Source organism: Mastigoproctus giganteus, chromosome 3 (assembly GCF_048544385.1).
Source record: "Mastigoproctus giganteus isolate SK-2022 chromosome 3, ASM4854438v1, whole genome shotgun sequence".
Taxonomy (NCBI): Eukaryota; Metazoa; Arthropoda; class Arachnida; order Uropygi; family Thelyphonidae; genus Mastigoproctus; species Mastigoproctus giganteus.
The window spans coordinates 214,378,368-214,405,514 of record NC_143577.1 but is presented as its reverse complement, the minus strand read 5'-3'; the positions used below and the strand labels follow the sequence as shown (position 1 = coordinate 214,405,514).

Here is a 27,147-nt window from a genome sequence, read left to right as displayed (position 1 = left end):
ATAAGACATTCTGATTTACTGGCCCACTCTATTTCTTTGTACAATTGTTCATTGTACTCATCAGAGTCATTAGTCCTATAACACACTCCTACTCTCATTTTTTCTTATGTCACACCAAACTCACACCATCAGTGCTTATGTCATACCAAACTAACTCAACATTGCACTGTCCATCTATATCAACTGGATGCACTTCCTTAGATTTTATGTGTTTCTTAACTAACAGCATAACATCTCCTTCCTTCCTATCCTGTTTATCCTTTCTGTACACATTGTATTCCCCATATTCCAATTCTGCACTGCTTATATCTGTGTGACACCATGTCTTTGATATCCGAGCAGTATCCACCCTTGAGATATTGACCAGCACTTCAAATTCTTCAAATTCATTTACTATACTCCTAGCATTGGTGTACATGCAAGTATACATGCACCTGTTCTTACTGTTCGTTACCTTAACACATCCCATGTATTTATTTGTTCCATGATGACTCACACCAAGTTAAATGGAGGCATTTTTGTGTTATGCAAAAGGTCCTTTGAAAAATTAGTATGATAAAATGTGATGCAAGTAATCTGTGATAGTAAAACAATGCGTATAATTTCAGAAAAGAAAATACAGTTTTAAGAGCAGGAGTTAGGCCTGATTTAGTGTCTGTAATTCCTAATGCTGTTGATACTGCAAGTTTTACTCCTGATCCTAGCAAAAAAGACCCATCAAAAGGTATGTACTGAAACACTGCAATACAGTGGTATGTGATAAAAGTATTACATTGCAAATGGTAAGATGAATTAAAATAACAATATGCTTGATGATAAAGATATTATTTCAGAAATATTAATCTTTCCTTCACCCTGCTTATTTCTTATATATTTGTTTTGGGTATACTTAATGGAGAAAAAAATCCTTTCTCTAGTTATTATATTATCTATGGCAACAAAGCAGGCCAGGAAGGGCTCTTGCAAATTCATACAGAGAAAAATACAGAAAGTCTACAATTACAGGGCATAAACACCCAAATAGCAGTTAACAAACATTGAGATGGAGAGGGGTGAGAATGAAACTTTGTAGATCACCCACTTCTTATAAAATGTAAAAAGTGAGATTAACAAACTGCATGTTTATTACTGCAATATTTATTACTGACTTCTGATTAGACTTTGTTTGTTTGTTTAGTAGTGACAAATGCCACCAAAAAGCAAGCTTATACAGCATCAGAAAAAAAAAAAAAATCCAACATTTCCCGTTTCACCTGTCCATCCCTTCTTACAGTTTATCAACATTTTCCTTGAATTTAGTCAAAGTATCCACTTCCACAACACCAGATGTGACTCTCATCCAACAATCAACCACCTGTTGGCTGAAGGCAAAATTTCCAGACAGTCTGACCCACAACCACCCTTCCTCAATTTGAATTTTTATCTCCCCCATGTGTTAACAAAGGGAAGGATTCTATTAGAATTGAACTTATGCAATCAAATCAAAGTTTTAAACACCTCAATTGAGACCTCTACATGGCCCATTTCAATAACCAAAGCTTGGCTACATACAGCAGTTTTAGTGTAGTTTTCATTGTGGAACCCCAAATTTCTGTTCCATAAAAAACATGCCTTGGAAGATCATGATTTGAATATATCTCTTCATTGTTATTGGATCTGTAATGTATAGAAGGTGCTGTTTTGCCATCTGGTGATTCTTGCTCATTTCAAGGAATAGTTCTTTGAAATAGTGGTTAAAACATACCTTTGTATCAAAGATCGCCTTGAGGTCATATTGTTTTGCAACTCTTTTAATCATTTTGCCATCATGCACAGACTAAATGACTGTCAGACTGAGCTTCAGTGAGAAGCCCTAAAGAATTTGAAGTAATTTTCCATTTCTGTGAGACCGGTATTAATTGTCACCTGTATCTTGCATATTATTAGATGGTTTTATTATTGTTAACATCTCCAAATCATCCACATACAATATTATTTCAGTCCTGTTATTTGCTAAGGGGATAATGATTGCTGTAAATATGACACCTGATAAAATACCTTCTTGTGGCACTGCTGTTGATGCATTTCCAATAATGGCTCTGTTGATCAGTAGCAGTATTAGGAATTTGTAGTTCACTTTCAACATTATAGAAGGATTGAAGATTTTTCAGAAGTGCTGGAATGCAAACACTGTTGAAAGCTGCTTCCAAATCCATGTAAGTTATCACTACTTCAACTTTTCTTTGGATGCACCGATGTCATGGTCAGTTATCATTTGAAGGTTGCCAATCATTGATCTGCACAGCATTGCATAATGTATTTGCAAAAGTTTATGAGATAAATTATGATTGGTATAGATTGTGGCTATTGTTTTCTCCAACAATTTGAGAAGACATGTGGACCGAGAGATTGACCTTAAATGCTTAGCTGTGGTGGAAGAAGTGGTCTTTGGCAATGGCCTTGTGTTGTAGACATTCAAAATAGAAGGGAAGAATTCCCCTCAAAGTATGTCATTAAATATTATGAGTAGGAGGTTGATAATGAGCTCGGTAGCCGAGTTGTCAGGAGCGGGATTGCAGTAGCACATGCTCTTTGAGTAGACCGGGATTCAAGCCCCTGACTGCTAAATACGTCGATCTGCCAACCTGCACTGGACCAGCGTGGTAGATCATGATCCATGTCCCTCAGCATGAATTGTTGAGGAGGCTTCCATCCTGCAGTGGGTTGATAATGGCTGCAGTTTACCTTTTTTTTTAATGAACAGACACAGGCACTTCATCATGAACTGAGAGATTTTGTCTGCCCACCACATTGCTCGTTACATGTACATTAGTTTATATCTTATAATAACCTCTCACTTAAAATCTTTAAAAGAGATCTAGTGGTAATTGTACAGTCTGATGTGAAGTTTTCTGAGCAGTGGAGACAGGCTGCTAGGGAAATTTGTGGAGTTTTGTCAATGATATACAGGAATATTTCCAAAAGAAACAAGGAAGTGATTATTCTATTGTATAAGGAAATGGTTAAAGTCATCTTAAATATTGCATACAGGTCTGGATGCTTCATTTTAGGAAGGATGTGAATCAGTTGGAAAGGGTACAGATAAGAGCAATGAGATTAGTGAAAGGAAACAAAAGGCACTCTTACTGTACTGGACTTCAGTACTGGAAATTGCAGATACTAATTTGCAGAACTGAAGCTGCAATTTACAATAAACTGCACCAGTTTCCATGTGGTGAAAGGATTACAAAATCAAAATTTGTCAAAATTTACCTTGATTAAAAAACAGTGTTGTTTGAAATCATTGAAAAACTACTGTGAAACCAGTTCCAAAAATAAACAGCCCTAAATTTAATAAAACTTTAGCTATATTACCATCGGCTGCTCCCTGCAAAAAGTATTTGTAAAGGCAATCCTAAACAAACTCCAAGGCGCCTCCGTAGCCAGGTGGGAAGGAGCAGCAGTGCGTAGCACACGCTTCTTGATTAGACCGGGGTTCGAGCCCGTCACCACCAAATACGGAGGATGCGGAAAGGTCAGGGAATGACCACCGCATATTCCCGGAGCAATATGGCCTTAGTTGCTAATGCTCCTAAAAACCAAACAAACAACAAACAACAACAAACAAACTCCATCTGTTAGAGTGATTTTAGGATATACCTGACTACTTGCAGCACTCAATTGTTCCATTAAATTAATGCTAACAAATCTAATGGAAATACTACTATGGATACCGTAAATTTAATAATGAATAACAGCTAGGCATAGTTTTTCTTTTTTTTTTTTTTTTTTTTTTCCCATGTACTGTCATTGTTTGATGTCTATCCAGGCATTGATGGCAGTCTTGAAGGAGTATTTTTGTATAACAGCATTAGCATTAGCATTAGTAGAGGCATTTGATGCAAGAAAGCAAGCTTATGCAGCATCAGCCAAAAAAAAAAAAAAAGTAACATAAATAAATAAAAATAACCACTTCCACTTCACCCCGCTGTTCGTTCGAAATACCTGTCCAGCTGAGCCTTAAACTTATTTAGGCTATCAACTTCCACGACAAGGGATGGAAGTCTGTTCCACCTACCAACCACCCGCTGGCTAAAGGCAAATTTCCGCACATCTATCCTACATCTGTCTTTCCTCAATTTGAATTTATGCCCTCTCAGGTGATTATTCTGAGCAGGAGGAAGAATCCCATCAGCATTGAGCATGCTCAAACCATTCAAGGCTTTGTACACCTCTATCAGATCACCTCGCTGGTGCCTAGTTTCCAGACACTGTAATTCGCAAAACTTAAGCCTTTCTTCGTAAGAGCACCCCTTTGTCCCATTCACCAATCTAGTTGCCCTTCTCTGTACTCGTTCCAGCAGCTCTACATCCTTCTTGAAATGAGGCCTCCAGGCCTGTATACAGTACTCTAGGTGTGGCCTGACCATTGCTTTATACAAGGGAATAATCACCTCCTTATCCCTGCTAGAAAAATTCCTATATATCAATACACCATGACAATACACCATGAGCTACTCTTGCAGCCCATCTGCAATGCTCAGAGAACTTCATATCTGCCTGCACAACCACCCCCAGGTCCCTTTCACTCTCTACCACTGTCAGTGTAGTACCACACAGTTGATACGTTGCTCTGGGGTTGGCAGGTGGCAAATGAAGTTTAACATTTGTCAATGTTAAACTTCATTTGCCACCTCGAAGCCCATCTGCTCAACCTTTCCAGATCCTGTTGCAGCAGCATAGTGTCAGTAGTGTCCTTGACAACCCTGCCAACCTTCGTCTCGTCTGCAAACTTGGACATTAAGCCTGATATACCATCATCAATATCATTTATAAATACAGAAAACAATAAAGGACCCAACACTGAACCCTGAGGGACTCCACTAATAACATTAGTCCACGATGAGCAGTGTCCATTGATTACCACTCTCTGTCTTCTCTCCCTCAACCATCCCTTTATCCATAGCAGCAATTTGCCTCCAATGCCACACTGCTCCAATTTGTGCAGCAGTCTTCCATGTGCAACAGTATCAAAAGCCTTTCTAAGATCCAAGTATATAATATCAAAGTTATTCCCTGCATCCAGTTCTTTTGTGACTGCATCATAGTATCCAATCAAATTGGTCAGGCAAGACTTACCCTTAACAAAACCATGCTGTGTCCTAGCTATAACTGAAGTCTTGTCTAGATGATCCTGCAGTGCTTCTTTAACCAGTGCCTCCATTAATTTTCCAGGAAAAGAAGTTAAACTCACAGGTCTATAATTACTTGTGTCAGCCTTTGATCCCCTTTGTGAATTGGGGTCACATTTGCACATCTCCAGTCCATGAGTACCTTCCCTGAGTCCAAGGAAGCTCTCATAATTATGGCTAAGGGTTTGCTTACTTCCTTTGCTGCCTCCTTTAATATAACTGGATAGATCCCATCCACCCCAGGTGCCTTTCTTGTGTTAGCATTAGCATTAGCATTAGTAGAGGCATTCGATGCAAGAAAGCAAGCTTATGCAGCATCAGCCGAAAAAAAAAAAAAAAAAAACCCACTTCCACTTCACCCCTCTGTTCATTCAAAATACCTGTCCAGCTGAGCCTTAAACTTATTTAGGCTATCAACCTCCACCACAAGGGATGGCAGTCTGTTCCACCAACCGACCACCCGCTGGCTAAAGGCAAATTTCCGCACGTCTATCCTACATCTGTCTTTCCTCAATTTGAATTTATGCCCTCTCAGGTGATTTTTCTGAGCTAGAGGAAGAATCCCATCAGCATTGAGCATGCTTAAACCATTCAAGGCTTTATACACCTCTATCAGATCACCTCGCTGGTGCCTAGTCTCCAGACACTGTAATTTGCAAAACTTAAGCCTTTCCTCGTAAGAGCACCCCTTTGTTCCATTCACTAATCTTGTTGCCCTTCTCTGTACTCGTTCCAGCAGCTCTACATCCTTCTTGAAATGAGGCCTCCAGACCTGTATACAGTACTCTAGGTGTGGCCTGACCATTGCCTTATACAATGGAATAATCACCTCCTTGTCCCTGCTGGAAAAATTCCTGTATATCATTGACAATACTCCATGAGCTACTCTTGCAGCCCATGGAGTATTGTCAATGATATACAGGAATTTTTCTGGTGTTTATCTTCAGGTGTTTATCTTCAACAATTTCTCCTCCACTTTGCTCTCAGTTATTACAAGATTCTCTAGCTTACTGCTAGAGTTGAATACACCTCTGGCATTCCCCTCGCTGAATAACTCCTCATGTGTGAATGTCGATGAAAAATATTCATTTAGTTTGTTAGCTACCTGAGCAGGGTCATCAACAGTTGACCCATCGATCTCAAGTGGACCACTCTGATTCATCCCCTTCCTTCTAGAGTTTACATAAGTAAAGAACTCTTTGCTGTTTTTCTTCGCATCCCTTGCCAAGGATCTCTCGTAATCTGCCTTCGCCAGCCTAACCTCCTTTGTAACTTGATTACAGATCAACTTGTATCTATCATAGGCGTCTGTGTCACGTGTTAATTTGTATGTATCCCATGCATTTTTCTTCTCTGCCATATGCCTCATTAGTTCATCTGACATCCATTTAGGCCTAAACCTTGAACAATATTTCTTAGTTGGTATGTAAAGCCTAGTAGCTTCCAAGATAAGTTCTTTGAATGCTTCCCATTTTGAATTTGCTGTTGGCAATATCATCAGTTGATCCCACTGTATAGAATTTAAATACTGTCTCAGTCCAATGTAGTCGCCTTTACGAAAGCAATACCCCTTCCCTTTACCCCTAATGGTAGTTATCTCTTTGAGTAACTCCCACTTCAGCACACTGTGATCACTGCCACCTAGTGATTCATTTATCTGCAGATTCTTAATGCATGAAGAATCATTACTGATAATCAAATCAAGAGTATTACTCCCTCTAGTTGCCTCCCGAACATGCTGACGTAGAAAACAATCATCCAATAAATTCACAAAAGCCTTGCTACTGTGTGAGTGACCAGCCCCCAAATTCCAGTCAATATCTGGGAAATTAAAATCCCCCATTATAAGACTCTCTGATTTACTGGCCCACTCTATTTCTCCGAACAGTTTCTTATTACACTCATCAGAGTCATTAGGCCTATAGCACACTCCTACTCTCAATTTTGATCTCCCAATGCTTATGTCACACCAAACTGACTCGACACTGCACTGTCCAGCGATGTCGACTGGCTTCACTTCCTTGGATTTTATGTGTTTTTTAACTAATAGCATAACCCCTCCTCCCTTCCTATCCTGTCTATCCTTTCTGTAGACATTGTACTCCCCAAATTCCAGTTCTGCATTCCTTATATCTGTGTGACACCACGTCTCTGAAATCCCCACAATATCTGCCTTTGATGTTTTGAGCAATACCTCAAATTCATCAAATTTATTTACTAAACTCCTAGCATTGGTGTACACACAAGTATACATGCACCTGTTCTTTTTCTTAGCTACCCTAACACAACCCATGTGTTTACTTCTATCCCAATGATTCCCAGCAGTCTCTGAAATATCCTGCATCTTATTTTCCAGGCTGCGGCTCATTCCAGTAGAAGCAGTGCAAGAATCACTTTCACCTCTGTCAGTGGCTACTGTTAATCTATTAGTCCTTGTCTCCCCCCAAGCTAGCAGTTTTCCGACCCACCTAACACTGCCTCGATAGCATCAGCAAACATTCTTGCACCCTTTCTACTTAAGTGTATCCCATCCCTGTAGAAGCAGTCTCTCCTGTTAACAAGTACAGACCAGGCTGAAAAAAATTCTACCCCTTGAGCCCTGCACAATCTTTCCAGGGCCGAATTGATTGACAGGGCTCTCATGATATACTCCCTCCTATCGTGTCTGGGCAGAATTGCAGACACTTTCAATTTCAACCCTAATTCACGGCTTTTTTTTCATCAATGACCTGTACTTGTCAAGTAATTCCGCCGGTCTCCTGCTCTTAATATCATTAGTGCCAACGTGTACAACTATATCACCTTTTGTGCCCTTAAAAGATGATATCCGCCCTACAATGTCATCAACTTTTGCCCCTGGCAGACATACCCTGGTCCTGTTCCACCTATCCTTTTTACAAAGCATGTTTCCCGTTTCCCTGACAATAGAGTCACCAACAACTACTAGTTCCTTTGGGACCAGCGCATTCTGCCTTGGGGGTTGCCATTGTGTTGCGCAATGAGCAAGAGCAAGCTCTGGCATTGGTGTGGGCAGCTGAGAGCTTGATGGGCCCCTCACTTGTAATCCTTCGAGGGCATCCACCCTGTCCTTCAAGCTCTCATATAGGCCCATAACAACGCTGAGTTGTCGCCTTATCTCCTTACACTCCTTGCATCGCACACATACAAAGACATCCCCCATGGCAGTATCATGTCCCATACTTGACTGCTCCGCAAACATCGAGCAGATAGTGCATCTTAAAAGGCTGTGATTCAGAGGACAACTGCCCCCCTCAGTTCTCCCCTGGGCCACAGCATTCCCATTAGCTTGAGCCTTTTGCTTTGCTGCTCTGGTTTGAGTCATGATTTAGATTTACTTTCAATAAAATTTCAATTTCTGTACAAAATTAAATCCTAAACTTGTATCCAAACACAGTTATAACGCTATATTTATGTTTCACTAACGAGTGTTATCTACGAAATATTTATGTTTCAGTAACGAATGTTATCTATGGAATATTTATGTTTCAGTAACGAGTGTTATCTACGAAATATTTACGTTTCAGTAACGAGTGTTATCTACGAAATATTTACGTTTCAGTAACGAGTGTTATCTACGAAATATTTGTTTCAGTAACGAGTGTTATCTACGAAATCCCTTTATATAACTTTCGTATCAAGTTATGTATTAATTATTTGTTTTTACTAATTATTTATGTTACGTAACCTAAGTGGTTATATGTAAAGTTAAAAGTACAATTTAATTGCCAATGAAGTTCGACAAGATTAATAGATTTTACTGATTAATTTTCCCGTAACAATGGCGGATATTTACGAACGGTAAACACGTGTATTTGATACCCTTTCCGATACTAAGTAATACCTACAAAATCTCTATCTAAGTTACTTTAAACTTAAGTACCGTAATAGGAATATAAGCTACTCTAGAAAATAAGTTAATATGTCAATTTAAACTAATAAAGCAGAAAAAACTTCTCTGTTCGAAGAGCAGCAGAAAGGCACGTCCGCACTGGCAACCTCGTCCTCAGAACTCCCCAAGTATTTTAACTCCAACCAGTGTTCCCCAGGGAAAACAAGTTACAGTAATTAATGGAAATAGATCATGTAACCAGAGGAGTCCTTTACCCTCATTACAGTGGCACATGTCCATTTTTGGCTGCAAACTGTAAGCAATTTGTTATTTGTGCAGATGATTTAAAACTTTTTTTGTTACATCTAAAGAGCAAGAAACTACATTTCATTGCAGTGAGAAGACAAATGTTAAAATAATGAAACTTGACAAATGCTTAGACTGCATTTGCATAGGATACAAAAAATTAATGCACCTGTGCCAATGTTAATGCAATAAATTATTTCAAAATACATTAATACAATCTCTCCGTATGATTCTCTCGTGTGGTGCCTCTGTAGCCAGGTGAGAAGGAGCAGCATTGCGTAGCACACGCTTCTTGATTAGACTGGGATTCGAGCCCATCATCACCAAATACGGAGAATGTGGAAAGGTCAGGGAATGACCACCGCATATCCCAGAGCAATATGGCTTTAGTTGCTAATGCTCCTAAAAACCAAACAACAAACAAACTTACTTGTGAATCACTGCTTGCCATTGATATAGAAGCTTTTGAATACCATCTAACAAGTTTTGGTTGAGCTGTCAGATCCTTTGGATCATGACTTCTGAAAGTTCCATAAGAGATGAAAACTAAATTTTAAAGAGGGAGTGCTTTCAATTTTGGAGGTTGATTTAAGTTCCATGGACTAATATCCAGACTGTATGCAGCATGTGTTAGAATTTCCCAGTTGTATTTGTCCATTAAAGAGGTCACTTGTTGTGTAATTCAGTCTTGGGTTGCTGTGATAATGAGCACTTCTACTTCCAAAAGTTCTGGACAGTTTTGGTGTATTTTTAGGCATAATTCTGATCTCTATACGTAATTCCCCAGTGGCTGCTAGGTATACCAATTAAAAATAGCTGGCTATATTTCTGACATACAAACAAATTTATGTTGCAATTATTTAGTGTTAAGTTTAAGTTGGCAGATAAGTTTGCCTATCAGCAGAAAGATTGTGGGCCCCACCAGGGGCCCAATGGCTAAAAGGGTCAGATGAAAAATGGTACACAATACTACACTCTACAATATCCATACACTTTTAAATCTCTGGCCTCTACAGTGTTCTGTATCACACAACAATGTATGCTATGCAGAGACAAAGGAAACCCCCGGTGCCGTTAGACCCTAAACATACTATACACTATCAGCAGAAAGAAAAATCTAGTTTTCCAGGTGAAAAGCTTTGTAATAACCTCTGTTAGAGACTTACTAAGTCAGTCGTCTCGAAAAATGATATAAAATATTCCTTTTAACACCAATGGAATATGGCTGTAAAATGACAAACTTACTATTCCCACAAAGTATAAATATGCTTTTACTATCAACAGTTCTTGCAGTTACTGTTTAAATGTCTATTATTCCATTCAACTTGTTTATTTTCCTGAATATATGTTTTCATTTATATTACATATATCAGAAGATAATATTATTTGCTATTTTTGATCATTTTAACAAATTATGATAATTTGTTAAAATTATCATAATTTGTTTAATGCAATATTCTAGTGACAATAGTTGTGGTGAGCAGATTAGTGTATCGTAAAGGAGTGGACTTATTGGCTGGAGTAATCCCCATTATTTGTGCAGCTCATCCGAATGTATGTTTTCTGATTGGTAAGAAATATTAAAATTCATCAGTTTATTTAGAAATATTTTAAAAATATTGTTAAAAAAATAGTGATTTTATTATTTATAAAATATTTCATGCTAAGCAAAGATTCATAGGAACTGTGCTTCTTCTAAATCTGCAGTATGAACTCTTTTTTTTTTTACCTAGTGATTTTCATTTCATTTGTTCCATTTTTTTTTTTTATCCTTATCTTGAAATACTTTTTCATACACTTTGCTTTATAGTGATGGGGGAGCATATCAGTGTAGTTGAAACCACATAAATTATCAGGCAACACAAGCCTATGGTAGATATAAGCTAGTCTGTAATCAAGTCACAAATGAGGTTAGGCAGGCAAAGGCATATTACAAGAAATCTTTGGCAAACGATTCTAAGAAAAACACCATGGATTTCTTTACTTATATAAACTCTAGAAGGAAGGATATGAATCAGATTGGGACACTTGATATCAATGGTTCGACTGTTGATGATCCTGCTTAGATAGCTGACAAATGAATGAGTATTTTGCATCTACATCCACACATGAGAAATTCTGCAGGAAAGTGGAGGACAGAAGCCTATTAAACTCTAACAGAGAGTTTAATGATTTTGTAATAACCGAGAGCAAAGTGGAAGAGAAATTGTTGAAGTTAAACATAAGAAAGGCACCTGAGGTGGATGAGATCTATCCAGTTATATTAAAGAAGATTGCAAAGGAAGTAAGTAAACCCTTAGCCATAATTATGAGAGCATCTTTGGAATCAGAGGAGGTCCCCACAGACTTGGATATGCAAATGTATCCCTGATTCACAAAGGGGATCAAAAGGTGACACCAGTAATTACAGACCCATTAGTTTAACTACTGTTCTGGGGGAAATAATGAGTCACTGGTTAAAGAAGTGATGCAGGATCACCTAGACAAGGCTACAGTAATAGTTCAGACACAGCATGTGTTTGTTAAGGGAAAGTCTTGTCTGACAAATTTGTTGGATACTATGATGTGATTACAAAGAAACTGGATGAAAAAAATTATTTTGATATCGCATATATTTGGATTTCAGGAAAGCTTTTGATACTGTTGCGCATTGAAGACTACTGTACAAATTGGAGCAGTATGGTATTAATGGCAAGTTGCTACAATGGGTAAAAGGGTGGTTGAGTGGGAGAAGATAGAGTGATAATCAATGGATGCTGCTCTTTGTGGACTAATGTTAATAGTGGAGTCCCCCAGGTTCGGTGTTAGGCCCACTGTTGTTTTGTATATTTATAAATGATATTGATGAAGGTATATCAGGCTTAATATCTAAGTTTGCAGATAATACAAAGGTTGGCAGGGTTGTTAATGGATGTTAATTATTGTCATTGTTAATGACAATAATGGCAGTGTGCTACTGTAACAGGATCTAGGAAAGTTGGGCAGGTGGGCTGAGCAGTGGCAACTGAAGTTTAATATTTGAGAAATGCAAAGTACTGCATATGGGTAGAAGTAACCCCAGAGAAATGTACCAACCATGTGGTACTACACTTAGGGTGGTAGAAAATGAAAAAGACCTAGGAGTAATTGTGCAGTCAGATATGAAGTTTTCTGAGCAATGCAGACAGGCTGCCAGAGCAGGTCATGGGGTATTGTCAATGATATGCAGGAATTTTGCTAGTAGGCAAAAGGAGGTGATTATCTCTTTGTATAAGGCAATGGTCAGGCCATACCTTGAATACTGTGTACAGGTCTGGAGACCTCTTTTTAGGGAGGATGCAGAGTTGCTTCAGCGAGTACAGAGAAGGAGAAGGAAGGGGTCTTTTTACCAAGAAAGGCTTTTATTTCTGCAAATTAATGCATCTGGAGACTAGGCACCTGCGAGGTAATCTGATTGAGGTGTATAAGGCATTGAATGGGTTGAGCAGGCTCAATTCTGATGGGATTCTTCCTCTTGCTCAGATTATGAACCTGAGGGGCATAAATTCAAATTGAGGAAAGACAGTTGTAGAATAGATGTGTGGAAATTTGCCTTTAGCCAGTGGGTAGTTGATTACTAGAACAAACTTCCATCTATTGTTGTGGAAGTTGATAGCTTGAATGAATTCAAGGAGCAACTGAACAAACTTTTAGAGGGAATGGATGTGTTTTTTTTTTTTTTGGCTGATGCTACATAAAATTGCTTTCTTGTATCACATGCTTCTACTAATATTACATCAGTTCTAGTTGTCAATCATGACAGAACTGTAAAATAAAATATATTACGTTCATAATGGTAGTACTTGTTTAACTGATAAATATAAATACATACATGGACAAAATATGCTATAATGATGTTACTTTCAAAAGCATGAGAAAATAAAAAATAGTATTGTATACGGTGTAAAATGAATGCATTGTTAAACAAATATGTCACTGTTTTCTGGAAAGCAAAACTATAAAAATTATGACTGGTGAGAAAACCATAAATGAGCTTCATGGTAGGAAAACAAGATAACACACACTTTTTATAATGTATAAATTAATTAGAATCTGAAATGAATCAAGTAAGCAGTTAGACAAAAGGTCACCTGAAACATCATATAAACATCTGGCATCAGAAGTAGTTTTCAGTTCTTGGAAACACTTTAAAAGTCCATCTCTGAGATACTGTATAGCATCAGTATCACATTTTGTTGAAAGCTATCAAAGTGACTGATATCCTTGCAATTAGTTTTTCACATGGGGAATAGGAAAATATTGCATAGTACAGTATTCAAGAAAGAATAAAAACTGGAATCAGCATGGAATTCATTGTAAACATTACCAATTATTAAGTAGTTGTATTGTGTGGGAATATAGCTTGCTTATTTTAAACTGTAGCCTTTTGCACACAATAAAATTCACTTTATAACAAATTCACGTGGTTTAATTAGTGTTATTCTTACACCATGGCAATTTCTTTATTAACAACCACTGCATAATGTCCTAACTGGTCAGTAATGTTATGACTACCTTCCATATAATTTGTATGTTTATAGTTACTGTAGTTATTTTTTATAAACACATATATATATATTTTTCCTGCTCTTCTAATCACCTTTCTAAAACAATAACTATCAAATAAAATGAGTAGTGCACTTAGATTACCTGCTCTAACAAAAAGTGAAAGGAAAATTATAAACTTTACTGGTAGTAAAGTTGAGTATTTCACCACAAGAAACATGAAGTCTCTGATTTTGTTTTGTCACCCACGCAAGCAGTCCTTGTCATTGCAGAAAGCAGCAAATGTCACTGGCACAAATGATCCTCTACACTGCAAGAAGCATTGACTAATACCAAAGTAATAGTAAGTCCCAGGTTTTTGAGTATTTCTAAATGTGTTGAGGCTGCCTCTGTCATCCCATGGACAGTCTTAGAAAATTGTGACCTAGAAATTGCAGTGAATTTGCTGACTAACTGGCTTAAGACTATTGCGACATTTGCAGCATCAAAAAGAATTTCCATCATGCCTCGGTCCAAAGCATGGTGGACTCCCCATCTTAACATGAGCTTCAAGTTAAAGCAGCATCTACACAAAATGTGGAAGCAGTCGCACAGTATCCATGACAGGATAGCCTACTCCAAAGCTCACGCAACATTTAATAAGCAGAAGTCAAAAGCAATTAAGCATTATATGGATAGAACCCTTTGTAGCGGAAAATGCCCCTACTCTGAGCGGCCTTCGGATTTCCCCCAAAATCTTGAACCTGACCAGTGGCTTGACTTCATATCTAGATTTGCTTCGAACACGGAACAATGTCCTGATCTTCATACTCCAACAACCAGAATCCCGCCTGACACTCTGTCGGCAGTATCAATCTCCAGGGAACAGCTTATTGCTGCCATTAATTCTACATCAGCTTCTGCGACAGCAGGTGCTGATGGAATCCCCCAATTCATTATTAAATGTCTCAGCCCATATATTTTGGACCCCCTTCTAACTATTTTTAATGCTGTTTTGTCAACCCACTTCTTTCCCCAGCAGTGGAATATCTACCTTGTGAAGCCTGTCCCCAAAACTCAATCTCCTTCACTTCTTAAGCATTACCGGCCAATCTCCAATGCCTCAAGTCTTCTAAAGCTCCTTGAGAAGGTACTTCTCCCCGTTCTAACTAAACAACTTCTTCCACATCAGCATCCTCAAATCCATTACTCCCTTCCTCATAGATCCACTGTGACTAACCTCTTAGCCACCACCAGCTCTATCCTCTCTGCATTTGAATCCCAAGCAGAGCTTGCAGTCACCTATGTAGACCTTGAAGCAGCTTTCGACTCTATAAACGTTCCTGCAATGCTGAAGCTACTTTCTGACCACTACCAGATCAAGGGAGATACTCTACAGTTCCTCACGTCACTCCTTCGAAACAGAATAATCCAGCTTATTGTCCATGGGCACATATATGAGCGAAGTATCTCTTCAGGCGTGCCACAGGGTGGTGTCTTATCTGGGCTCTTGTTCACAGCACTTATCTCTCCACTTGTTGAGTCCAGGTATGATATCTTATGTTATGCAGATGATATAAAGCTCCTCACACCGACTTCTCCATACGATGATCTTCTCATGATAACAGGATCAATTAATACTACACTGACTGAAATTGAAAACTACCTCAACCAGTTCGGATTAAAAATAAACCCAGAGAAATCTGAATTTATGATATTCTCTTTAAAGAAAACGCCTTCTTATATTCAGCCCATTCTGTGTAATTCTCCAATTCCCATCGTCAATAAGCATACTGATCTCGGGGTTGTGTTTGATCCTAAGCTCTGCTTCAGTTACCATATAGACAAGCTCCTCACCCTGGCAGCTCGACTCCGATGGATTGCCAAACAGCATCTACATTATATAAATGAAGTCACAACTACTAGAAAATATATAAAACACTGTATACTCTCCGCTTTTATATGCTGCAGAGATATGGGCATCAGCTGCCACTAGCACAATCAGGCCACTTTTTTCTGCTGAGTACTGGCTCTTAAAATGGGCCATAAACAAACAAAAACTTCCCCCACAGCTAAGGACAACTGAAATGGCCAGCTTGATTCAGATTCACAGGCTCCCCACGCTGATTTGGGTGAAACGTCTTACCACGACTATCAAAATGATGGTTGGCGAGATTTCGGCACCATCATTCTGGGACCTGTGCTCATGGAGAATCCCTCAGTCTTCCCTCAGAGCGACTCCAACTATGCCCACATCACTGGGCACACGAAAGTAGCTGAAAAGGCAGAAACCTATCAGATAGGTGGAGACGGCTGTGATAGTATAGTGTATAGTGTGTTCGTGTCTAACGGCACCAGGGGTTTCCCCCATCTCCGCGTTGCTTTCATTGTAGGTGTACCAGTTCACTGGGAAGGCCAGAGATTTAAAAGTGTATGGATTTTGTAAGTGTAGTGTTGTGTTTCGTTGTTCTTCTGGCCATTTAGCTGCTAGACCCCTGCTCGGGCCCAACGTTGTCCACACTATGCCTCGGGGAGGCAGACCAGGTACCCAGTAATTTTGCGTTTTCACCTGCCAGAGTGAAAACGCAAAATTACTGGGTACCTGGTCTGCCTCCCCGAGGCATAGTGTGGACAACGTTGGGCCCGAGCAGGGGTCTAGCAGCTAAATGGCCAGAAGAACAACGAAACACAACACTACACTTACAAAATCCATACACTTTTAAATCTCTGGCCTTCCCAGTGAACTGGTACACCTACAATGAAAGCAACGCGGAGATGGGGGAAACCCCTGGTGCCGTTAGACACGAACACACTATACACTATACTATCACAGCCGTCTCCACCTATCTGATAGGTTTCTGCCTTTTCAGCTACTTTCGTGTGCCCAGTCCTTGGATGCTGACCTTAACAAGTTCGCTTCTGACAGGGAATACAAATGTCGCATCCTTGAATTGTACTTCCCTGTCCCTGATCCTTCTCCTCGAAGCTCGTCTTAATGCTGCAAGCCATCAATAACACCTGATGTGAAGACAGCATACTAACTCTTCAGTATGACAGTTAGTAATGATGGACTAACTACTTCTGTTCAGCGCAAAGAACGTTGCCTGTTTATACTACTATATGTATATGAAATTATCTGTTTCCGCCAATATCTTCTTTATATATTGTATTGTAAATAACTGTACGATACTTGGAGTTTGGAATTGTACTTCCGCATATGCATTTCCTATGTTTTATATATCAATGTTCCTATTTATACTGTATTATTACTGTTAACCCCTGGCCTGGTGGCCGTGAAGGGCAACATTGCAATCTATCGAATTGTATCATTATTATTATCATTATTATTGCAATAAAGATTTCTTAAGTCTTTTTGACAGAGTTAAGAATTCTTGGAGTGATGTGAAGACCCACCCCAAAAAAACTCATACCAGAAGAACTTAAGTGTAGTTGTTGCTGCTGACATATCATTTGGAATTTTCTTGAAATGTACCAAAAGGTATAGAAGAATCAGAAATTTTTTAAAATTAAATATATTTTTAGGGAATGAAGTGGAAATTCTACTCCATACCATCACTAATAAAAAGTTCTTCTGGCTGCTTAATCTATTCACAGTAGTAGAGCTCTCTATTCTTCAGCAACTATTTTTGGGTTGCCAGTTAAAATATATAAATAAATAAAAGCATTCAGAGCAATAAGTAATATCAGTTAATCAACTATACTTGTTTGTAGTACAGAAAGAGCAAAAAAATGCAACAGAAAACCTTAAACTCTGTTATTTTGCCAAACTAATCTTTAGATAAGTTAAGGGTATATAAAAATGATAATACAAGTCCTATAATATAATATAATAATGATTGTTTCAGGAGGAGACGGTCCCAAAAGAATTGTTTTAGAAGAAGTTAGAGAACATCATCAATTGCAGGAAAGAGTAACTTTGTTGGGACATGTAGAACATGATAATGTAAGAGATGTAAGTAGTTAGGTATAAATTAGTTTTAACTTATTAAAAAAATATGCATCTATGTGATATTAAAATAGAGGTTTATTACGACCTCCAACCCAAGCACTGTACTAAGTATTATTTTGGTTCTAATACCTCTCGTGTTTTGGGTTTTCATAAAAAAAAGAAACCACAAGAATTTTACAACTTAAAAGATGTGTGAGACAACCAGGTGTAGCAGTACAGTGTTTAACACATCAGAATAGAGCTGTGAGTTAATTTAATACAGGGCCCCATTGGCAATATTTCAACCCTTCATGAACATAAACACTTCATAAAATTTCTTTATGAACTGTTGCAGATATGCACTCTTTCATAATTAATATTATGAGAGAGAGAGAGAGAGGAATACAAGCTCAATCTGTTACATATCTGTACAACAAAAAAAAAAAAAAAAAAAGCGGTGGTGACATTTGGTAGTCTTTGAGGACCTTGATACAACTGTGTGGTACTACATTTAGGGTGGTAGAAAATGAAAAAGATCTGGGATTAATTGTGCAATCATATATGGTTTTTCTGAGCAATGCAGACAGGCTGCCAGAGCAGGACATGGGGTATTGTCAATGATATATAGGAATTTTGCTAGTAATGAAAAGGTGATTATTCCTTTGTATAAGGCAATGGTCAGACCATGCCTTGAGTATCGTGTACAGGTCTGGAGGCCTCATTTTAAGAAGGATGTTGAGTTGCTTGAGTGTGTATAAATGGGTCCTCTTACCAAGACCGGCTAAAGTTCTGAAAATTGCAGCGGCTGGAGACTAGGCACCTGTGAGGTGATCTGATTGAGGTATATAAGGCCTTGAATAGGTTGTGCACGTTGAATTCCGATGGGATTCTTCTGCTTGCTCAGATTATGAACCTGAGGGGGCATAAATTCAAATTTAGGAAAGACAGTTGTAGAACAAATGTGCGGAAATTTGCCTTTAGCCAGCGGGTGGTTAATTGCTGGAACAAAATTCCATCTGCTGTTGTGGAAGTTGATAGCTTAAATAAATTCAGTGAGGAACTGGGCAAACTTTTAGAGGGAATAGATGTGTGAATTTTTTTTTTTTTTGGGCTGATGCTACATAAGCTCATATGCTTGCTTTCTTGCATCACATGCCTCCATTACTACTATTACTCCTTGAGTTATGAAAAAAAAAAAAAAGAAGAATGGGCTATGTATCTTCCAAATTCAACAACCAGAAAACACATTTGTCCCTAATGTGTGTATGTGTGTGGCGCCTCCGTAGCCAGGTGGGAAGGAGCAGCAGTGCATAGCACACGCTTCTTGATTAGACCGGGGTTCGAGCCCGTCACCACCAAATAACGGAAGATGCGGAAAGGCCAGGGAATGAACACCGCATATTCCCGGAGCAATATGGCCTTAGTTGCTAATGCTCCTAAAAACCAAATAACAACAACCCTAATATGTTTAATACTAACATTGATCATCACAAAACATAAGGATGGTAGGTTGATTCCATTTTCCTGATAAGTGAATTGTTACTATATCTGCTAAGTGAATTGTTACTATATCTGCTAAGTTCAGTGTTTGAAAGCATATCATCTTTGCAATCGATCCAATCCATAATATCAATGCAAACTGATAGTACCTCTCATGTGGCTGCTTGGAGCATTTGAAATTTGTAGTTTCATTAAAATGCATTCCTTCAAGTTTCTGTAGTTGGCTAAGGAACAATGATGCTTGCTTTTAATGTTATTAGTATGTACTTTGAAGGAAACTTTCATCAGTGTTCTTCACTTTCTTCAATCAACTGGAACCTTTATATAAGCATCTTTGTGATCTACATGAATAAATCACAGTTGATGGAGAATCCCTGAATGTGCCCCCATATATAACCTCACCTGATGTAACTGTGTGCATTTTGTGGGGCCAAAGCACACAGCATGCTTTCTTTGCCAGTGTTACTTTGTCAGTGTTGCAGTTGCTGTTTGACAGCTCCAGCAATATAAAATGGGAATAGAGCACCATTTCAAGTGTAAAATGAACGAATCACTGAAAAATATTTCATTTCCTTTACTTACATGCATAAAATACTATTCTGCTGCATGTTGTTGCCTCAAAATTTTTTTAAGTTGTAAAAATCTGCTATAATAACTCTGAATGTATATGAAGTATATTTTGCCACTTACTTGTTTTGAAAGAAAGTTTCCCTCCATGTCATTATTTTGTAATGTCATAATGTAATGTTCCATGTCATGATTTTGCAATGGAGTAATGAATGAATACCAGATTTTACTTTAAACTAGGAAAGCATGTAACAGAAACATAAAATCTTAAAAACTGTTTATAGTGATGAAACATTGCCATACCAATGTGTTCGAATCATATAAGTGGTTCAAAGATGGATATGAGGATATTTGTGATGTTCCTGGAAGTTGGTATCAACCTCTCGAAATGAGGACAGCGCTACAAAACTTCAAGGAATTATGGCAAAAGATTACAGTTTGACCTTCAGAACTATGGCTGATGAGTTGGATATGAATAAGGAGACAGTTTGTCAAATTCTGCAATTCTGCCCAGACAAGATAAGAGGGAGTATATGATGGGAGCATTGTCAGTCAGTTCAGCCCTGGAAAGATTGTGCAAGGCTCATTGTGTAAAATTTTTCTCAGTATGGTCTGTGCTTGTTAACAGGAGAGACTGCTTCTAAAGGGATGGGACATACTTAAATAGAAAGGGTGCAAGAATACAGCAATACCCCACATTGCACTGATAATTGGTACTGAAACTGTTCCGTGTTATGTGAAACCATACTGATTGAGGGCCGCCGTAGCCAAGTGGTCAGGCGCATGGGTGCATAAGTACACGTACCTTGAGTGACCGGGGTTCAAGCCTGTGACTGCTAAATACGGTGCTGTTTCTTGTATTCTGTCTGTCTTGTGAACTCCTCTGACCGTTTGGTCGTCCCGGAGTATAAACAGAAAAATTTATTTATTTATTATAATGGGTTTTAATTGAATGCATACCAGAGACACAGTCTATAAACAAATTATAATAAATTTATAAACAATTTGCGCTTGATAGCCAATTAAAAGGATTTGAAATAAAAAATATTGCAAAAATTTTATTAATGAAATGGTAACATCATGAAAGATGAGAAAAAAGCTTTATTGTTTATTTTGGTATTTCAATAATGAAGTCTGAAGCCATCTCTTCTTTTTTTCGGCATACAAGTCTTTCTAGCATCGAATCCCATCTTGTAAAATTTGCCTTATCTTGATACTATATTCAAAATTCAGATCTCCATTCATAATCACCTTGCAGGCCGTGTCCAATCCCCCTGAAAAACTTTCTCCAATTCTTCTGTTGAAAATTCTTTTGGTGCCACTTCAGAATTGTTTTCCTCTTCTTCATATGCAGTTTGCTCACCAATTTCAAGGAAAGTTGTCATCTAAGTCATTTCCATGCAAGTCAGTGCAGTCATATACATTGGCAGTGTCCAAATTTCGAATCCCGAGTCTTTTCCGATCTTCGCAATGTCTTCGTGATTTGCCTGAACTTGCGATTCAAAACCAGTGAAATCATTTGCCAAATGGGGTGAAACATGCTGCCAAACAGAACACATGTTTTTGGCAGTGATTTCTAGCCAAGATGCAGATATATTTTTGATCATATTTAAAGAGGTAAAAAATATATTGTGAAATGGAAAGTGTGAAAAGCTATCACGGCAGGATGGAATTAAGGATACTGGACACTGTTGCATGTTGCTATTGGCACATGTGCATGTGAGACAATAGAGTTAGCACCACAGCATATATGTAAGCATACCTAGCCTATGATAATGTAGCAGCATATATGTAGAGTATGTGTCTAGGCTATTGAATGAGTTTTAATATGTACAGTAAATTTTCCACTTAAACTTAATTGAAAACCGTGTTAAAGTGAAAACCATGCTAACCGAGGTATTGCTCTATTTGCCAATGCTATCAAGGCATTGTTAGGTGGGTCGGAAAACTGCTAGCTTGGGGGGGGGGGAATACATAGACCAATGAGTTAACAGTAGCTGCTGGCAGAGGTGAAAGTGATTCTTGCACTGCTTCTGTTGGAATGAGCAGCAACCAAGAAAACAAGTTGCTGCGGATTTCAGAGACAGCTAGGAGTCATGGCGGAACAAGTAAATACATGGGCTGTGTTAGGGTAGCTAGGAATAAGAACAGGCAGTGCTTTTTTGTGATGGTACGCAATGGTATGGCATACTGGCACCTTTATTAACAGTGACGTATGACATTTAGATGCAATGCACTTCGAAATTTATAATATTCCATGAATTTTTTTCTCATGTTTACCTACTATTCAAATAAGTTTAAAATGATTTAACTAATTTGCGTTTTTTACTGTCTATTGTTAAGATATTTTATATATAAAACTGTATAACCATTTTTATAATTCTAAATTACTCAGTCGGACCTCTGTTTAATTATTTTGAATTCCTCTTGGAAGTTACATTTAAAATAGTTTCGGTTGAGGGAAGAAAATTTTCATATATCGAATGGATTAGGAGAGAATTAACTCGGTGCGGCCTGTTCGCATTTCTGGCTTTCGGGCAATTTAGGCAATTAGTGCTGCTGTGTGAATTAAGAGAGCTAAAGTAATTAGTATTGTATAACTTAGCAGTACCTGGTAAAACCTATCCGACCACTTATCCCACATACGGAGAAGACGAGCTGGTCAACAGTGAGCAGATCAAGGGGTATTCCCAATGGTGTCCAACCTTTTCCAGTACCAGGGCCATATTCAAAAAAATTCAAAGTTTCTTTAGTGTGTTACATTTTCGATATCTTATTGCATGTAAAAGTAAAATTAAAAATATTCAAATTTTTAATTAAGTACAATACACAATTACATTTACTGAACAAAACATTTAATGAGAAAAATACTTTTTGATAATAAAATTTAAAATGCTGTTTTAGTTCACTTTCCTTGCGGGCCGTAGGTTGGACACCTTTGTAAATCAACTGTAAGCACCCTGTTCGAGAATTAGAAAAGTGATTTTCTTTTATCCCATAAATAATCATCTGTTATTTTGCGGAAGTGTGTTATCCACATTTTTCCGAAAATTTTCCCTATCTCTGTTTACTCTTTACTTTACCTGAATATCCGAATGATACCGATATTTTGGATATTTTTGCAGTTTCAAAATAAGAAAACAAAAAAAATCGAAATTTAAGAACTAGTGACAATACCGATGACGAGAAAAGGAAAGCGAGGACAACGAAGGTATTAAACCTTCTAAACATGAATTGTTGGCATTTGGTGAAAGTGAAGTTAGAAAATTGTCAATTAGGTTCCAGTTAAATGAAAAAGATGCAATTCATGGATTTCAGGGATATCTAATTGATAATAAGGTTTCCAAAGAATTGAAGCATTTGATGAAAGCTCTGAGTACGATACCAATTTCACCGAGTGAATGTGAATGAGGATTTTCAGAAATGAATCTGATCACCAACCAGTGCTTCGTTGATAACAAAAACAGTTTCTTCACTAGTATTTCTTAAAATTGTATGCCACCCGCTGCGATCCAGCAAAATATGTCGATTCATGGCTGCTTCGGAAACATTATTCAGCAACCAATACAAAGAGCAGGAAAAGAAGTCAGCATAGGGTGTCGGATGAGAACTTAATAAAAATTTGGAATATTCTACAAAAACTTTATTATGAAATTATTTTCACTTATTTTACTCACATTTTACTCAATTTTTTATATACTTGAATAATAAATTTATGCTTAATGAACTGTGTTAATATACTTAATTTCTTGTTCTTATTCTAAAAAAAAAATCACTACTAAAGTAACAATATCATGGTGGGGGGGGGGGGAAATTAGAGTACTTTTCATATCCTTTTAATTTTCAATTTTTCCTGATAGCAAAGAATGAGTACCGACAACTATTTTTTTACAAAAAAAGCACTGAGAACAGGTGCATGTATACTTGCATGTACACCAATGCTAGGAGTTTAGTAAATAAATTTGATGAATTTGAAGTGCTGGTCAAAACATAGTTATCAAATGAACTAATGAGACTCGTGACAGAGAAGAAAAATGCATGGGATGCTTATAAATTATCAAGCGACTCAGAAGCCTTATGGCAGATATAAGCTAGTCTGTAATCAGGTCACAAAGGAGGTTAGGCAGGCGAAGGCAGATTACGAGAAATCTTTGGCAAAAGATGCTAAAAAAAACAGCAAGGATTTCTTTACTTATATAAACTCTAAAAGGAAGGGGATGAATCTGATTGGTCCACTTGACATCGATGGTTTGACTGTTGATGATCCTGCTCAGATAGCAAACAAACTGAATGAGTATTTTGAATCTACATTCACACATGAGGAGTTATTAAGGTTTGAAAATGGCAGAAGGTTATCAAATTGTAGCAGGGTGCTTAATGATTTTGTAATAACTGAGAGCAAAGTGGAGGAGAAATTGTTGAAGTTAAACATAAGAAAGGCACATGGGTGGATGGGATCTATCCAGTTATATTAAAGGAGACGGCAAAGCAACTAAGCAAACCCTTAGCCATAATTATGAGAGCATTCTTGGACTCAGGGGAGGTCCTCATGGACTGGAGATGTGCAAATGTATCCCCAATTCACAAAGGGGGATTGAAGGGTGACATGAGTAATTACAGACCAGTTAGTTTAACTTCTGTTCCAGGTAAACTAATGGAGTCACTGGTTAAAGATGCATTGCAGGATCATCTAGACAAGACTGCAACAATAATTCAGACACAGCGTGGACTAAAGGTGGGAAGGAGCAGCAGTGCATAGCACACGCTTCTTGATTAGACCGGGGTTCGAGCCTGTCACCACCAAATACGGAGGATGCGGAAAGGTCAGGAAATGACCACCGCATATTCCCGGAGCAATATGGCCTTAGTTGCTAATGCTCCTAAAAACCAAATAACAACAACAACAGCGTGGACTAATGTTATTAGTGGAGTCCCACAGGGTTCGGTGTTGGGTCCGCTGTTGTTTTGTATATTTATCAATGATATTGATGAAGGTATATCAGGCTTAGTGTCAAAGTTTGCAGATGAACAAAGGTTGGCAGGGTTGTTAATGACAGTAATGGCAGTGTGCTACTGCAACAGGATCTAGAAAATTTGGTCAGATGGGCTAAGAAGTGGCAACTGAAGTTTAACCTTCACAAATGCAAAGTACTGCATATGGGTAGAAGTAACCCCAGAGAAATGTACCAACTGTGTGGGGTACTACACTTAAGGTGGTAGAAAATGAAAAAGACCTGGAAGTAATTGTGCAGTCAGATATGAAGTTTTCTGAGCAATGCAGACAAGCTGCCAGGGCAGGTCATGGGGTTTTGTCAATGATATATAGGAATTTTTCTAGCAGGGAAAAGGAAGTGATTGTCCCTCTGTATAAGGCAATGGTCAGGCCATACCTTGAGTACTGCGTACAGGTCTGGAGGCCTCATTTTAAGAAGGATGTAGATTTGCTTGAGCGTGTACAGAGAAGGGCAACAAGATTGGTGAGGGGAATGAAGGGATCCTCTTACTAAGAGGAGAGGCTTAAGTTCTGCAAATTGCAGTGGCTGGAGACTAGGCACCTGCGCGGTGATCTGATTGAAGTGTATAAGGCCTTGATTGGGTTGAGCACGCTGAATTCTGATGGGATCCTTCCACTTGTTCAGATTACGAACCTAAGGGGGCATAAATTCAAATTAAGAAAAGACAGATGTAGAATAGATGTGTGGAAATTTGCCTTGAGCCAGCGGGTAGTTAATTGCTGGAACAAACTTCCATCTGTAGTTGTGGAAGTTGATAGGTTAAATAAATTTAAGGAGGAATTGGACAGACATTTGAGGGGAATGGTGTGTTTTTTTTTTTTTTTTGTTCGATGCTGCATAAGCTTATACAAAGGGTACTAGGAAAATTTTGCAATACAGCTTTGTTTATTTAATTTTTTCAAAGTAATTTCCTCTACATTCAATACACCTCTCCATCCTCCGAAACCAATCTTTAAACCAGTTCTGCCAAGTTTCACTAGGGAGTAAAGCACACTCGTTGTCCCAAGCCCGTAGAAGGTCCTCATCACTGGAAAACCGCCTCCCTTTTAGCTTCATTTTCACATGCGGGAACAGTGCAAAGTCGCAGGGAGCAAGGTCTGGCCTGTAGGGAGGATGCTCGAGAAGTTTCAGTCCTGTCGTGGTCAAATATTCGGTGCAGGCTTTGGCACAGTGAGCTGCAGCATTATCGTGATGGAGGTACCAGGTGTCCATTCTTGACTTTGGCCGCAGGTTCTTCATAGATCCAATGACTTTAGGCAGGCATTGTTCAGTATACCACTTAGCTGTGACTGTCTTCTGCGTGTCCAAAACGACACGTTCCACAATTCCACTCGATTTGAAAAATACAGCTATCATTTTCTTCTTTACAGATCGGGATTTTCTGACAATTACGGGTGTGTCTTCATCATCATCAAAGACCCAAACTTTGTTTTGAGCCTTGGTCGGCAGATCGTAATAGTACAGCCAAGTCTCGTCACCTGTCACGATGTTGTTCACATACCGAGATTGTCCCTTATCAAACTTTTTTAACATCTCCCGGCACCAAGTCACACGTCGTGTCATCTGCTCTTCAGTCAGTTGATGCGGCACCCAGAGAGAACAAAGTTTCTTCTCGTGCAAATGATCTTGCAGAATCGAACGAATTGCTGGTGCATTTAGGCCCAAAGTATCCTCTATCTGTTGGTAGGTCAATCGCCTGTTTTCGTCAAGCATTTTCCTCACAGCAGTAACGTTTTCCTCCGTAACTGACGTTCGTGGCCTTCCCGGCCCCTCAGAATCCTCCAGAGTGAAATTTCCTCTTTGGAACTCTCTATACCACCTGAATATCATTGTACGATGTGGGCAATCATCATCTAGTGCAAGAGTCATTTGTTCTAAGCACTGGTCTATGGTTAAACCACGCATGAAATTATACCGCAAAACTGTCCTTATCTCATTTCGTGACCACGATGCCATCGCAAGCACTTTACACTCTCACTACTAATGAATAACTGAGCCCATCGACTTGGCGCGGCGGCTACTATGCACGTATGAACATGTCTCAACATGCAGCAACAAGCAGCTTCCTGTGATTCATTGTTGTGTCATATTGCAAAACTTTCCTAGTACCCTTTGTACACTTGCTTTCTTGCATCACATGCCACTACTTCTACTACATCAAAGGCAGATATTGATGGAATATCAGAGACGTGGTGTCACACAGATATAAAGAATGCAGAATTGGAATGTGAGGGATACAATGTGTACAGGAAGGATAGGCAGGATAGGTGGGGAGGAAGGGTCTGT

At 38.5% G+C, this 27,147-nt stretch overlaps 1 protein-coding gene across 1 annotated transcript in view; it reads left to right on the top strand.

The window, feature by feature from the left end:
- The window catches only part of PIG-A (phosphatidylinositol glycan anchor biosynthesis class A), a 145,897-nt gene that overhangs the window by 59,228 nt on the left and 59,522 nt on the right, over positions 1–27,147 (top strand). The window contains exons 6-8 of the mRNA XM_090370858.1: positions 609–724; positions 10,790–10,897; positions 17,697–17,803. Coding sequence (XP_090226984.1) covers positions 609–724; positions 10,790–10,897; positions 17,697–17,803 — 331 coding nt within the window. The remainder of the gene's footprint in view (positions 1–608; positions 725–10,789; positions 10,898–17,696; positions 17,804–27,147) is intronic.